Below are 16,999 nucleotides of genomic sequence, written 5' to 3'. Positions count from 1 at the left end.
CAGGAATCATTGTATGCTATTTCTGGCATATTCCCTTTAGTAATTTATACAGTCTCATATATAGAGTGGGTTATCAATATATATTTGTCCAATGATGAGATGAACACTGGTTTTTATTAGTTTAAGTAATGGATGTGGGCATTTTGTTTTTAAAAACATGGAAAAAAAAGTAACTTCTGGCAAAGAATATGGCAAGAAGAGAAGCAGCTGACCTGTTGTGTTATAATGGTTTAGCACCTTTTCTTTCTAATGAATCCTCTTTCCTTGCTCACTGTCCTTCCTCAGCACCTCCCATGACACTTTTGTGCTCCTTCCCTCCTTTATTTTCCCCCTTATGACATACAATGTACCATTTATTTTATTTATTGTATTTTTAAACATCCTTCGCCTACTAGAATGTAAGCCCACAAAGGGAAGGCAGGATTTTTGTCCTTCTTGTTGACTGCTGTGTTCCCAGAGCCTGGCATGTGGTCAACTACTCAATAAACATTTGTTGAATATATAACCTGGTGAGGTACCTATTGTTTGTGTTGTCATTGAATTTTGGTGACTATCATCAATCCTGGATTTTTCTTTGTTCTGTTCAGTATTACTTGGTATCAGTGCTTCTAGATCATGGAGACATTTTTCATCTCTCTGCAAACAAAAGCTATAGGTTTAGGGCTGAGTGACTAAGCAGCATGCGGAAAGAAGAAGTAACATAACTGACAGTGCTAGAAACAAACAAACAAACATTGAGCTCTGTTCTCAGTGCCTAGCCTATTCTCCAAACTCTTCCCACTTGTATTTTACTAACCTGTTTTGAGTACCTTTAATAAAGGTGATTGGTGTCCCTATTTGTCATTCTCACCACAGAGTATGTTCTTTTTCATGGCTTAATTTCTCTTTTTATGGTTAATATCTCTTTTGTTTAGATGCTGTCACTCTGATATTAAGGAGGAGGCCAGTAGACTGGGTTTGAGTTTGAGCTTTAACTAGGTCATTTAGTCTCACAGAGAAAAATTCTGTTTTGTGGCCTCATTTCAGGGTGCCGTAAGTATGTGAGCCTTGGGCTCCATCTCCTGAGGGGTAGTCAGGTAGGCATTGGCATGCACATATAGAACTGGCTGATGACGCTGGCTTTGGGTAAGGGCTGCTTGGCTACCTTGCCTTAAGAGATCCCCTGCTGTTACTGTGGCTGTCAATGCCTGTTGGCTGTGCCACTCACAAATTAGACTCTTAATCAGCTCTAAAATGGATTTCATGTTCTTTGTGAGAACTGAATTCACCAAGATGGTATCAGGAAAATCTCAGTATCTTGTAAACACAAAGAGATCAATAGATTTTGCTTTGCTGAAGAGGTAGGCTTTTGTTCTATAGCTGGCAAGAAAGCCTTTAAGCCAGTAGAAATGTTTCTTTTAGAATCACTGTCCTTGCAGTGGTTTTGAGGTAGGTTGCTGAGGAGCATGAGATGGATGCAAGGACACAAAGAGGCTGTTTTAAAAAATCTATATGAGAAGGATGGCTGCCAATGTGAAGAACCTAATGACTCCTCTGTGGGTAAATGAGATAAGGATGACTCCTAGGTGACTGACTCTTACAGGGATGGGGAATGGGGGGAGTGAAACTTATGCCTTAGACCTGTTGAGTTAGAGGTGTCAGGGATATGGTAAGCAGAGGTTTGGATGTAGGTTCTGGAGCACCAGGAGAGAAGTCTGTCTTTGACCTGCAGTTGCTAGAGCTACTCCTTTAAAGCTTCATGCTGGGTGGGTGACTTTTAAAATTTAACTTTTTATTGATAAAATGGCTTCTTTTCCTTTAGGTAGTAGGATTGCTGGATTGAATAGTAGGTCTACTTTTATTAATAGTTCTTTGAGAAATCTCCATACTGTCTTCCACAGGGGTTGTACTAATTTGCAGCCCCACCAACAGTGTATAAGCATTCCTTTCTCTCTGCATCTGTGCAAGCATCTATTGTTTTGGACTTTTTAATAAAAGCCATTCTAACAGGAGTAAGGTGATATCTCATTGTGGTTTTAATTTGCATTCCCCTGATGATTAATAATGTTGAGCATTTTTTCATGTTTGTTGGCCATTTGCCTATCTTCTTTTGAAAAATTTCTGTTCTTGTCTTTTGCCCACTTATTGTGGCACAATTCACAATTGTAAAGATGTGGAATCAACCCAAGTGCCCATCAGTTTGTGAGTGGATTAACAAAATGTGGTATATGTATAATGTGGAGTACTACTCAGCCATAAAAAGGATGAGTTAATGCCTTTTGCAGCAATTTGGAAGGAACTGAATACCATTATCCTAAGCAAAGTATCTCAAAAATGGAAAAAAAACAAACACCACATGTATTCTCTAATAAATTGGAACTAACTGATGGGCACACAAGAGCACAGAAGGAAATAAAAGTCATTTGAAATCAAGTAGGGGGAAGGAGGAGATGAGGAGGGACAAAAACCCACCTAAGGGGTATGATGAACATTATTCTGATGATAGGAACATTTATAACCCTGACTCAAGCCATGTATCAAAACCATCTGTACCCCCTTAATATTTTGAGATAAAAAAATAACTTTTTATTATGGAAAGTTTTAAACATATAAAAGTAGAGAGAGTAGTGTAATAAACCAAACCCCATTTAACCAATACCCCACTTTGTTAATTACCAGCTCATGGTCCATATGGTTTTATCTATGCCCTGCAGTTACCTCTCCCCACATCAAGATGATTTTGACACAAATCCTAGATATCAATGTCGTTTTATATGTAAATATTTCAGTATTTATCTCTAAAAGATAAAGAATCTTTTAAAAAATATATAGACACAATACATTATCACTTCTTTAAAAATCACAGTAATTTCATAGTATTTGCCAAATATCCAGTGAGTTCACATTTCCCAAACTGTTACAATTTTGATTTAAGATCTTAATAAGGTACCTCCAACAACATTTGGTTGATATGTCTCTATGTCTCATAAATCTCTCTTAATCAGTAGGTTTGGTGGTGGGTAACTCTTCAGAGCACTCTGGGATCTGTTTGTGTGAACCTGAACTACAATCAGCACTTGCACAAAAGAAAGAGGTGGAGGAATACATAACAATGTAGGGATCTTATTAATTGGAGGAGTGAGTTTAATTATTTTCCCCTGGCAGGTATGATGCTTTTAGGAAAGTTCAGTAAAACTCTTGTTCTTGTAGCCTTTCTCTCCTACAGTTAATTCTCTGTTCTAAACGTCAAGGCCTCATTATGCCCCTTCTTAGCACAGAAGTCTTTGTGGGCTCTGTTTCCTGCGTGATAAAGCCTCATCTTTGAGTGCAGAGCTGAGGGTTATAAATAAGGAATGGTTTGTCGTCTTCCTTGTGCCAATCTTAACTTCTTAACACTCAGTCTCTACCCTTCCCCTTTGTCCCTGGCATGGGATCACTCCAGCCATGCCACTGTAGTTAATGTTCACCTTCCTACCTTGTGCCAAGGGCTGTCTCTGAAACATAATTCATGCCTCCTCCTCTTTCTTCCTTACAAGTCTGACTCGTCTTGAAAGGCCCAACTGAGAAGTCACCTTTTCTTTGAAGTTTCTCTCAACTACTTTTTCACCTGAAAGACTTATTATTTTCCCCTCTGTGTCACCTTTCTTTGCCTGTGTTTTGTGATGGTTGTCATAGCCTGGCTGGCTTTATCATCAGTTATGTTTTTGCGGGGGGCACAGGTGTGTATGTGTGAGTGTGTGTGTGTGTAGTGAGGGCTCAGGAGGGCAGGTACTCTGTCCTGGCCAGCTCCACATCTCCTCAGCACTCAGCCCAGAGCCCTCCCCTTCTGGAATACAGGGTTTACCTGCTGGGTACAACTCTTAGGAGAGTGAACAACAGATTTTTCTATTTTAGCTACTCCACTCTGTGTTCTATTTTAAAATAATTTTATCAAGTAGCCTATTAAATGTGACATAGTTTTGAGCTGGGCTGAATTAAAACCATTGTGTAATTATATTTTATTCTGCCCTTGCAAACTCATAAAGGATTTTGGTGGGTATATGATGTGAAGCATTTCTTTTTGTGTCACTGATGATGACTCTGATCATGGACTTTGGCTACTTCTCAGACACCAATTTCATGACTCAGGAAATTGCAACAAAAACACAAAATCCTAATCTTTCCTGATACTGTTTTGCTGCCTGCCTAAACCTGGACATAAATTGCAGGGGGAAAGAAAGCATTATGTTCGTTCATAATTTAGGGAACTGATGCTTTCCATGTGTATAACCTGTTAATTTTATTTGTGGTCAAATTACAGTTTTTGATTTTCATTATTTCTTTCTGCAAACATTTGCTGAGTGGCGACCATGTTCCAGACATTTTGCTGTGTTCAGTGGAGCTCACAGTCTCGTGGGAAGGACACACAGTAATAGGTGTGTGGGCACCGACAGCACAGGGGAAGGAGTGGTTGACTTTGTGACAGAGGTGATGCTGTTCACCTGAGTCTTGCAGGGTGATTAGGAACTGATCAGGTAGACAAAGAAGAGAGAGTGGGGACTAGAAGACATACTTGATAGAGTGGACAGCATGTGTCAAGTGTGGAGAGATAGGAAATGGCATGGCTAACTTTAGTATTTAGCTATCATTTTCATTTTGAATAGGGAATATATATTGTACATAATATAAAATGCAAATGGCTCTACAGTGAAAATTAAGTCATATATTTCTTCTGACCCCCCAGCCACATGAGTCCTCTCCCCAGAGATAGCCACTGTTAAATTTTGTTGTGATTAACCTTTCATAGTTTTAATGCATTTGCAAACAAGAAATAAATTTTCTTTTTTATCTCTCATGCAAAAGGTAGCATGCTGTGCAACTTGTCTTGCATTTTGCTTTTTTCCACTTAATGCATAGGGTGTAAGGTTGCTCCATTCTTTTTAATATAATGGCTACAGACTCTGTTATTATTTATTTAGCTGATATCCTTTGGAGGAGATGTTTAGGTCTCTTAGAATAAATGTGTTATTACCTATCCTGTGATGTAGATTGGAATAAGTGAGCAGCAACCACAGAGTGCAGAGCTGAGGGTTACAAATATATTCAACTCTTAGTTCAGATTCTGTTAACAAACAAAAAGTTGGGCATATCAGGAAAAAAGACAAATAGAGTTTCAAGAAATGAAAAACAGGCATTAAAGTTACAGATTCAGTGAATAGAATAGAGAACTAAAGAGAGAACTGATAAATGAATGATGCATCTGAAGATATTATCCAGAAACTGTCACAGAAAGGCAATAGGAAAATATACCCACATGCTGGAATACTACACAGCAGCGAGACCACATGAGCCACAGCCACATGTCAATCTACATAACTGTTACAGACATATTGTGGAATGAAAAAAAAACAAGTTACAGAGCAATTTATACCATATATGACTTAAAGGCATGCAAAATCAAACAATATATATCTGCAATAATACTCTAAAGGCATAACAAACACCAAATTCAGACTACTAGTGTCCAGGCAGGGGTCCTCAAACTTTTTAAACAGGGGGCCAGTTCACTGTCCCTCAGACTGTTGGAGGGCCAGACTATAGTTTAAAAAAAACTATGAACAAATTCCTATCTACACTGCACATATCTTATTTTGAAGTAAAAAAACAAATGGGCAAAAACACCCGCATGTGGCCCACAGGCCGTATTTTGAGGACGCCTGGTCCAGGGGATGGAGTGGAGGTAGTGAGGGACTTGATTGGGGAGGAATACAAAGGGTGCTTAGCTGTCTTGGTAATGTGCTATTGACTAAGCGGAATGATGGACATATAGACGTTGGGTAGACCATTCTTATCCTGGTAAATTCTTATAAAATAAATATACAAAATAGTGTATGTAACTCATGTTCAGGATAAAATGAAATTAATATATCTGTATTTACTGTCCAGCTAAAGAAACAGAAAATTACCAGTACCTTTGAATCCCCAGTGTATTCATACATTCACAATTATATACTTTGCCCCTTATAGATACTATAGCTAGTCTTTAATGTATCTGATATATTTCATAATAAAAATTTTAAAAGGGATGCTCTATAGTCTTCTTAAAGTAACCTTACTCTAGTATATATGGTAATTAATTTGAATTTAAATCTTTATCCCCTTTTTTAGAATTGTTATATTGGTTTCTAACAAATTATGTATTGTATGCCTATGACAAAATTTCTAAACACAATACATTTTCAACATCTCCCACAGTATGTGATATTTTAAAAGCATCAGTGAAAATTAATCTTTCATCAGTTTTGATCAGCAAAGTATGGTAGTTTCTTGATTATTGCCTTATAAAAAGTGGAGTTGATGCCAGGAGGTTCTAATGGTAAAAGTCTCCTTTGGAAGATCAAGAAAACTCATTTGATAGTGGTACGGGAAAAGGAAAAACAGACAAAAACATCTCTGCAGTAAGGGTTAGGGACCCTATCTTAGAATAGTGGGACCTTAACTTCTCATCTGTAAAAGAAATGTTTACTAGTTGGGAGGTGAGGTCTGAATTAGCTGTATGGATATTGTTGATGGTCTGAGAAGCCACCTGCAGTTTCCCAAAAAGATAATGTCAACTTGGGCTGCCATAACAAAATACTATAGGCTGGGTGGCTTAAAAAAGAGAGGCCGGGCGCGGTGGCTCACGCCTGTAATCCTAGCACTCTGGGAGGCCGAGGCGGGCGGATTGCTCAAGGTCAGGAGTTCAAAACCAGCCTGAGCGAGACCCCGTCTCTACCATAAAAATAGAAAGAAATTAATTGGCCAACTAATATATATAATATAAAAAAAAAATCAGCCGGGCATGGTGGCTCGTGCCTGTAGTCCCAGCTACTCGGGAGGCTGAGGCAGGAGGATCGCTTGAGCCCAGGAGTTTGAGGTTGCTGTGAGCTAGGCTGATGCCACGGCACTCACTCTAGCCTAGGCAAGAAAGCGAGACTCTGTCTCAAAAAAAAAAAAAAAAAAAAAAAAAAAGAGAAATGTATTTTCTCACAGTTCTGGAGGCTGAAAGTCCAAGAGCAGGGTGCCACCATGGTCAGGTTCTGGTGAGGGCCCTCTTCCAAGTGATAGGCTACATTGTGACTTAAAAGGCAGTTAAGAGTTAACCCAGTGAAGGTGGTTAGGGAAGAGAGAGTGGAAAGAGAGTTCCAGGCAGAGGCTCAGAGGAAAGACATATTAATTTATTTCAAAGCAAAGCTGATGTTTCGCTGAATGTCTTGGCCTGGGCCTGTAAAGAGTGACAAACAGATTGGGAAAATGTGTGATCATCTGCTATAGTAACCTTTGTGGTCTAGTCCTTAAGCAACTGACTTGAATTTGATTAATGTGTTTAATTAAAGGGAAAATACACAAAACATCAATAGCAATACGTTAAGTGTTAACACAGTCATAGGCACACTTTCCTTGATTTTGGGAAATGTCAGACTGTGAGCCCGAAAGAAATAAATATTCATACACCTGACCTAAAACAGAAAAGTGATGCTATAATTTGAAAGGTCTTTAGACCTAATCCAGGAATCTGCTGGGCTCATATTATTTTCTGCTCAAACATATCCATAATTTTATTTTAAAAGCTTTTTAAAGAAAATATGTTAAAGAATATGGGTAGGCAACTGTATTGTTGGAACTTGAGGAGTCTAATTAGTGATACTCTGTTCTCTACCAAAATTGGAACCAATTGGGAGATAAAGGAACCAGGTAGATAGCGATCAAAATGTCTTATTTATTAGTGGCAGAGCTTGCAGAGTATAGTTTAGTTGTGTGGTGATGATGGGCTTCCTGAGACTGCAGCCCTGGATTAGGGTACACTCCAGGCTCTGGGGGTGTTGAGTCAACGCAGGCCTCACCTAGAATGAGGCAAGTGTAATCCATCTACACTTGGACACCATATTGGATTTCTCTAGTTAAAAGTTCAGTCATCAAGCCCCAAGTCTGCCTCCTTGGTTCCAGCTGTCAGTGAGAGTCTCTTCCATTCTGTAGTAGAATGGGCATCTTCATTTTGTAAAGACTGTCAGAAAAAGGTATGTGGTCACTCACAGAGAAATGCTGTGCCACTGGCCAGACACAGTGCTTCATGCCTATAATCCTAGCACTTTTGGAGTTTTGGGAGGCTGAGACCAGTCTGGGTAATATAGTGAGATCCTGTGTCTACAAAAAAAAAAATACTTTGTAGAGCAGAACAATAGTTATGAGAAGTTCTTCCTGATGTCTCACCCAAGAGCTTCATGGGATGGTATAACTGCATTTTTCTATGTCTAGTTTTCTCAAGTAGATGTCTAAGACATAAAATCATTTTTTCCCTCTTATTCCTAACTGTGACATTCCATATTTGGGGAAACTACATAGAATTGATGGTGTTTTTTAAATCACATGAACTTGCTCCGTCTTGGTTTGAATCGTGTTTAGAATTTCAGCTGTTCAAGAAGAAGAACATTGGATTAGAGGTCACAGTCTTGGCTGATGGACTTGAGTTTCACTCTTTTAGTATCTTAGACTGATAGGGAAAGATAGAACTTTTGTCTTGAAGGGCTGTGGACTCAGATTATTTCTTTAATTAAAGTCAGCCTCTGTCAGAGCAGCACTATTCCCAGGTTGGTGACTCACAGATTTTCTGTTGTATTATCAATAGTTATCATTGGGTACCTCTCCTCAACGCCCCAGGTTCTGAGCCCTTTTACAAATAAATCTGTGCCTACTGTCAAACAAAATGGAGTAACAAAAATGTATGCAAATCTCTTTTTCTAAGAAACCATTGAAAAGGGACTATGTTAGTTCTTAATACTTAAAAGATCACATCTTAACACTATAAAGGTGTTAAGTAACCAAAATATAAGCCCATTGTAGTGGCTAAATTATTACAGAGTGTGAGTCATGGCACAGGCTGGGTGTCCATATCTGATAGGGGTTCCCAGGCTTATTTAGTCCATTAATGCTGGACTTTTATTATGAGTTATATATATGTATAGATATATACATATATATATCCTAAGCACTTTTAAATTTTTTGAAATTTTTTAATTGACAAAAATCATATATATTTATTATGTACTACATGTTGTTTTGAAATATGTATACATTGTGGAATGGCTAAATTGAGCTAATTAACCTATGTGCTTCACCTCACATACTTTTCACTTCTTTGTGGTGAGAATACTTAAAATCCACTCTGTTAGTAATGTTCAAGAATATACTTGTATCCCCTTAATTAATATTTTCAAATAAAAACAAAACAAAAAGGAAAATATTAAAAATAATTTTTTTAAATAACGAAAAAAGAATATAATACATTGTTATTAACTGTAGTCTCCATGTAATACACATTAGCTCTCTTGAACTTATTCCTTGTATCTAACTGAAACTTTGTATCCTTTGACCACTTTCAAAATTTTATTCGGTTTTTATAATGTGGCATTTTTATATGTCTTAATCTCAGTAAAAGTTACCTTTGTATCCCAGACTGCTTAAACTAGGAGTCTGGCTTTCCGTGCTTAGCGCAGCCATGGCCCGCGGTCCCAAGAAGCATCTGAAGCGTGTAGCAGCTCCAAAGCATTGGATGCTGGATAAGCTGACCGGTTTGTTTGCTCCTCGTCCATCCACCGGTCCCCACAAGCTGAAAGAGTGTCTCCCACTCATCATTTTCCTAAGAAACAGGCTTAAGTATGCCCTGACAGGAGATGAAGTGAAGAAGATCTGCATGCAGCGCTTCATTAAAATCGATGGCAAGGTCCGAACTGATATAACCCACCCTGCTGGATTTATGGATGTCATCAGCATTGACAAGACTGGAGAGAATTTCCGTCTGATTTATGACACCAAGGGTCGCTTTACTGTTCATCGTATCACACCTGAGGAGGCCAAGTACAAGTTGTGCAAAGTGAGAAAAATCTTTGTGGGCACAAAAGGAATCCCTCATCTGGTGACTCATGATGCTCGTACCATCCGCTATCCTGATCCACTCATCAAAGTGAATGACACCATTCAGATTGATTTGGAGACTGGCAAGATTACTGATTTCATCAAGTTTGACACTGGTAACCTGTGTATGGTGACTGGAGGCGCTAACTTGGGAAGAATTGGTGTGATCACCAACAGAGAAAGACATCCCGGGTCTTTTGATGTGGTTCACGTGAAAGATGCCAATGGCAACAGCTTTGCCACTCGCCTCTCCAACATTTTCGTTATAGGCAAAGGCAACAAACCATGGATTTCTCTTCCTCGAGGAAAAGGTATCCGCCTCACCATTGCTGAAGAGAGGGATAAGAGACTGGCAGCCAAACAGAGCAGTGGGTGAAATGGTGTCCATGTAACATAATAACATGTTAAAAAGTTATTTGTACTTAATTAAAGATATTACAGTGTGAAAAAAAAAAAAACTAGGAGTCTGAGCATTATCATCGAATCCTCTCTTTTTCTTATCTCCCACAATCACTCCATCAATACAACCAGTTAAGAGTTAAGAAGTCCAGGCAAGAGATGAGGGTAGGGTAGATTGGCGCCTTGGCCATGAACAGTTCTGGGATTCTGGAGTCAGACTACCTGGAATTGAATCTTAGGTCCTCCATTTGTATGTGACCTATGTGTGATCTTGGGCAAAATATTCAGTTTTTCTTTCTGCCTCAGTTTCTTAAGCTATATAATGGATATAATGGTAATACCTTTCTCAAAGGATTATTGTAAGTATTAACTCAGTTAATATGCATGAAGTGCTTAGAACAGCACCTGGCACATGGTGTTAGCAATCACTTTTTTTTTTTTTTTTTGCTTATCTGCCCATTTGGATTGTAAACTACATGAGAGCAGAATATGTGTTTTACTACACAATGTCCAGTTTCTACTGCAGTGCCTGGCACATGGTAGATACCCCAATATTTTTTGAATGTATGCATGCATGAATGAATAAAGAAATATTAATTGATGAATATATCCACCCCCTTGCCTCCCATGGAGCTGAAACTTGGGCCAGCAGACAAACTGTACAAATGCTTATAACAGGGTGTGGCATGAAAGAGGAAGCACACAGTGGAATGGGAGTATAAAAGCTTGGAACCTAGCCTAGCCTAGGGAGTGAGGCAGGGCCTCTTAGAGAAAGTGGCACTTATACAGACTGTGTTTCCCATTGGGAAAAACAATAGTAAAGTTACATTTACATATACTACCTAATAATTAACCTGCTGTCACTTCCCGAGAGTCATGTGTATATCTCTTTGTGTTTCTTCCAGGGTCCTGAAGGATTTAGGTTTGTTTTACATATTTGACCTGCTTACAGATACTCATGTGTATAGCCCTTGCAGTACAAAATATGCACTGCCAGTCTTACATTGGTTCAGCTTTCACTTAGAGAGACCCTTAATGGGATACTAGCATTGGAAGGGATTATAGATGTGTTTTCTATGCTCATTCTTTCATTACTTTTATTGTTGTTGTTTTAAAGAGATGGGTTCTCTCTCTGTCACCCAGGCTAGAGAGCAATGACCTGATGCTGATGGTAGCTCACTGCAGCCTTGAACTCCTTGGCTCAAGTGATCCTCCTACCTCAGCCTTGATTAGCTAGGACTACAGGCATGTGCTACTGTACCTGGCTATTTTTTTTTTTTTTTTTTTTTAGAGATAGGGTCTCACTATATTACCCAGGCTGGTCTTGTATTCCTAGCCTCAAGTGATCCTCCCGCCTCTGCCTCCCAAAGTGCTGGGACTTGCAGATGTGAGCCACCATGCCTGGCTTCATTTGTTTTTTAAATTTTTTTAAACAATTTCATTGATGTATAATTTACATATCATAAAATACACTCATTTTATGTATATAATTCAATGATTTTTAGTAAAGTTACTGAGTTGTGCAACCATGACTATAATCCAGTTTTAGACCATTTTCTTCATCCCAGTAGGGTTCCTCATGTCCTAGCCCCTGGCCACCACTAATCTACTTTCCATCTTTATAGATATGCCTGTCCTACATACTTCATAGAAATAAAATTATACAATATGTGATATTTTGTGACTGGCTTCTTTTACTGAGTATATGTGCTTAGCATAATAACTTTTAAGGTCATCCATGTTGTAGCATGTATCAGTAGTTCTTTTTTCCACTATATGGATACACTACATTTTGTTTATCCATTTATCAGTTGATGGGCATTTGGGTTGTTTCCATGTTTTGGCTATATTGAATAAGGCTGCTATGAACACTTCTGTCCAAGTCTTTGTGTCGACATCTGTTTTCATTTCTCTAGGGTATATACCAAAGAGTGCAATTACTGAATTGTATGTTAAGTTTATTTTTACCTTTTTTATAAACTGCAAACTGTTTTCCAAAGTAGCTGCACAATTATACATTTCCACCAATAATGTATGAGTGTTACAGTTTGGACATATCCTCACCAACATTTGTTGGTATCTCTATTTTTTTTTTTCTATTTTTTGATTACTGTCATTCTAGTGGGTGTGAAATAGTATTTTATCATGGTTTTAATTTGCATTTCTCTAATCTGTAATGCTGAGCATCTTTTCATGTGCTTATTAGTCATTCATAAATTTTTTGGTGAAATGTCTATTCTAATCTTTTGCCCATTTTAAAATTGAATTGTCTTAGTATGGAGTTATATATTCCTATATCCTACATACAAGTCCTTTATCAAATATATGGTCTGTAAATATTTCCCCCTTATTTTCTTAATAAAGTCTTTTGAAGCACAGAAGTTTTGAATTTTGATGAAATCTAAATTATCAAATTTTTTCTTTTATTGCTTGTGCTTTTTGTATCGTATCTGAGAAATATTTGCCTAACTTAATTAAGGTCTGGCAGATTTCTTCCCATGTTAGTTTATAAAAGTTTCATAGCTTTAGCTCTTACATTTAGGTCTCTGATCTGTTTTGAGTGAATTTTTGTGTATGGTGTGAAGTCAGGGTCTAAGTTCATCTGTATGCATGTGAGTATCCAATTGTCCCAGCACCATTTGTTGATTTGCACTGTTATCTTTATTGAAAGCAGTTAACCATAAACATAATATTTATTTTTGGACTCTCAGTTCTGTTTCCTCAATCTATATGTCCATCCTTATACCACTACCACACTGTTTTTGTGGTGAGTTTTGAAATCAGGAAGTAAAATTCATCCAGCTTCATTGTTCTTTTTCAAGGCAGTTTGTGATCTTATGGGACATTTGAATTTCCATATACATTTTAGGTTCAGCTTGTCAGTTTCTGCAGAAAAGTCTGGAATTTTTTACGGGAATTGCATTGATTATATAGGACAATTTGAGGAGAATTGTCATCTTAACTATATTGAATGTTCCAGTTTATGAAAATGGGATGTCTCATCTTTTTTGGATCATTTCACTTTCTTCAGTATTTTGTAATTTTCAGTGTATAAATCTTACATTCCAGTCATTCATTTTTTTCACAGAATTAGTGTTTATTTGTACAACTTACATTTGTTCATACCATTATCATCTATAAAATTCTGGTGAGGTGGGAAACCAGAGCTTGGAAAATTATGGCTTCTCAGTAGTCATAATAAACGGTCTTGATCAGTGGGCAGAAGCTACAGGTAGACAAAATTTGATTCTGATTAGAGAGCCAGTGTCATCCTGCTGCAAAATGGATAGATCTAGAAGATGGTGAGTCCCACTCATAGGCTGCATTTAAGCAAGTGTTGAATAAGTCCATGGTGAGAAGATTGGAGACCAGTACTCATTTCTGAGTGTGCATTGGAATCAGATGAAGAACTTCTGCAAATACAAATACCTCACGCACAGCCCAGACCTATAGGATCAGAAGCTATAGGAGAGACTCTAGGCACCTGTACTTTAACTGTTTGCCCAGATGACTGAATATCATAGTGTGAAACCTGTTGTTGGACAGAGTGTTTTATAAATGTAATGGATAATTAGACTTGTAGTGTCCCTTCCAACTGTGACATTTAATAGTGGCATGAGATCTGAATAAAATGAGTGTGGAATACCTGCAGACACACCTTAGGTGTATAGGAAACACAAGGGGGAGGGCTTTTCCTTGGACAAACCGGTAGGACCTGTGGTTCTCTTTGTGGTGGGCTTCAGATCTCATTCTCAGTGAGCATGTCAATGTTAAATCTCAGGCAATTCTGAAAAATTGTTCATAACAATATAGGGCAGGACGCCTGCATTTAAGTGACCTGAATGCAGTAAAGAAATTGAGCAATAAAATCAGTGGCTTGAGTTTCTCACTTCAGGTTACGCCCATTCTGTAGCAGATACTTATTTCCTATTTTAATGTGAGTTTTTAATAGTGAGGTTGCTGGCTTCATGAAACCTGACTTCTCTTATTAGAGAAAAATCTTTCACTGATTCTGGAAAAGCTGATAGAGTAAGGTTGCTTACTTTTTGACCTGTTTACCAATTTGCAGTACCACAAGATGATACATCATATGACTGTATTGTCTTATTACTGACTATTACTATGTAGTTTTGGTAAATCCCTGGGAGAAACTTCTAAAATAAAATTAGCATTTATATAATACATAGAGAATTATGCCTATTTTAAAATTTTTCATCTAATCAAAACTCTTTAATAATTATAAATTGCTACACAGATGCTCATTCTACTGGCACCTGGGAAGCTGCTAGAGGGACAAATAAGGAAGTTAATGGTATCCTGTCCCTCTACCAGACAGGATAGCTTCAACAACATGGAGTTCTGTAGCTACTTTTCTAGAGATTTTTTATTTTATTTTGCTCCAGCCCACACATCACTTGTCTTCCTAATCCCCAATCCTCCTATATATACTATTCTATTTTTACAGCAAGAGGTAATGAACAAAGAAAAATAACTGCTTTTAAAGGGCTTGTAAAAAGCATCATTTGTGTAGCATTTGATAATTTATAAAGGGCTTGGCATATGCATGTTCTCACTGTATCCCTACAAAAGCCCAATTTTAGAAATGAGCAATGGAGAGGTATCTTGCTATGGATTGTAGCTAAGCGGAAAGTGAAGTTACCTAGCCAGGCCTTCTGTGTCTAAATCCACCAAATTCTTCTCCATTATGCTGCCTAGTTATTACCAGACAAAATAAATACATCAGCAAATTTGCATAAAGTAACAATGCATTAGAATTAATTTGCTACAGTATACAAAAGGAAACATTTTTAGTAAAAATAATTGGTATAAAACATAGCAAAATAATAAGCACAGAGGAATTCCTTTATGCATGTTCATATACATAGTAAGGGTGGATGTTTCATTGCATGATTTATGGAATGGCTAGGAGAGAGCTCAGTTAATTCTCTTTCCAAAACACAGCAATAAAATTGGACATAATTGTCAAAAATAACAATTTAGCATCTATATAAATTGACCAATGACAAATTGGGGAGCATTTATTAAAGAAAATCTGGTCAGGCGTGGTGGCTCACATCTGTAATCCTAGCACTTTGGGAGGATAAGGCAGGAGGATTGCTTGAGGCCAGGAGTTAGTGAGACCAGCCTGAATACCATAGTGAGACCTTGCCTCTAAAAAAAAGTAGAAAAATAGGGGGGAGAGGCAAGATGGCAGATGGGAAAACACCTCCAGCTAGAGTGTCTCTGCAAGAAGGAAAGATTTTAGATTAAAGTGAAAAAAACAAACAGGCAGACAGATCAGATGAGCGTCGGAAAGAAGGGATCCTGAAACTACAGGAGACTCCACGAGAAGAAGTTGTGGAGCAAAACTGGAAGGAGAATGGCATCGGCAGGGTCTAAACCCTGAGAGGCTTGGAGACCAGTGATAAGGGTAGGCAGAGCAGTTAAATTTCCCCTCCCTTGCGTCTCAGACTGCTGGTGAGCTCCTGAGCTGCTGAAGAGACCTGCTGACACCAGCCCAGAGATGGCCACTGCCAGTGAGCAGTGAGCCTCTTGCGGACAGGGCACCAGGCTCCCAGCTTCCTTGAGGCACATCCTGACCCAGAGACCTGAGACGATCAGCAGGCGCCATATTGCTTCATTCTCCCCCTTCCCTCCCCTACCCCTTACTTTTGGGGCCCTGCAGTGGACTGAGGGATACTCAGATTGTGAGCTTCCTACCTGCCGGCCCTCCCTGGTGCTGCTTGCCTGGTGACTTCAGTAGAGTGGGGCAGATCACAAGACAGACACTGATTCAGCTTGGGCACCCATGAGTGACTTGAGACCAGCATTCTTCCCCCTGGCAGAGTCAGGGATTGCTTTCCAGGGCCCCAGGGGTACAGGCCTGCAGGCCAGATCCTGCACACCCAGGTATCGATCACATTGCTCAGGGGCACAGAAGGGATATTTGTGAAACAGTCTACTGAGGTGTGTGTGTCTTCAGGGGAAGATCAGAGTGAGTCCTAGCTGCAGCGTGCTTGAGAGGCAACCCTTCCCCCATGAGAGGGCCATGCTTCCAGCTCAGGCTGTGATCCTGGGAAGGGAACTTCCTGGCTCATGTCATAGTCAGGGGAGCTCCACTGGCTTGAAGTCCTACCAGCAGAGGCCCAAGAGAAACATTGGAAAGGAGAGTGGAAAGGAGACAGGCCTGCTCCAGACTGCCAAACTGTGGATCTCAGGCCCACCTCCACACACAGACTTTTCAGCTATGTGAGGCCATTTCAGCCCCTCCCTGGCAGCTTTGCCCAGAGGAAAGAGTATAGACCTTTGACCCCTGCCAACAGCATTTGTGGTGCTTGAGGGCAGGATCACCCAACCCAACCTGACCCAGCCTCACATCCCTACTTGCCCCTCCTGAGGTGGGGAATAAGGACACACCTTTAAGTCCCAGGGCCCCACCACTTGAGGCATTAGAGTGTCTCTCCAGAGGAACTAGAGCTGGTTACAGGACCGAAAAACCTTGCAGATTGTTCCTCCCAGCAAGCGCCACCTACTGACAAGGAGGTCATTCTGCACACCCTTTTACTGCATTTGCTGACTCATACAGGGTGTGGTTGAATCTCACCCACAAACACCACCTACTGACTAAGAGACTAAACTGGGCATGTCATTATCTAAATGAAAATCTAAAGGTAAGAAGCAACAGCTGCTC

At 39.2% G+C, this 16,999-nt stretch overlaps 2 protein-coding genes across 3 annotated transcripts in view; both read left to right on the top strand.

Moving 5' to 3' along the window:
* SLC9A7 (solute carrier family 9 member A7) overlaps positions 1 to 16,999 on the top strand; it is a 176,898-nt gene that overhangs the window by 69,033 nt on the left and 90,866 nt on the right. The window lies entirely within an intron of this gene.
* LOC105862996 (small ribosomal subunit protein eS4, X isoform-like) lies at positions 9,459 to 10,367 on the top strand. Its single transcript, XM_012749716.3, has one exon. It carries the CDS (start codon positions 9,494 to 9,496, stop codon positions 10,283 to 10,285), a length of 792 nt encoding a protein of 263 aa, XP_012605170.1. The 5' UTR covers positions 9,459 to 9,493; the 3' UTR covers positions 10,286 to 10,367.

The sequence above is a fragment of the Microcebus murinus genome, chromosome X (genome assembly GCF_040939455.1).
Source record: "Microcebus murinus isolate Inina chromosome X, M.murinus_Inina_mat1.0, whole genome shotgun sequence".
Lineage (NCBI taxonomy): Eukaryota > Metazoa > Chordata > Mammalia > Primates > Cheirogaleidae > Microcebus > Microcebus murinus.
The sequence above is the reverse complement of the archived record's forward strand: the minus strand, read 5'-3'. Positions and strand labels throughout refer to the sequence as shown.

What these genes read in the sequence shown, in the direction of transcription:
- LOC105862996 (XM_012749716.3), top strand. Translation starts at nt 9,494, where the DNA reads ATGGCCCGCGGTCCCAAGAAGCATCTGAAGCGTGTAGCAGCTCCAAAG.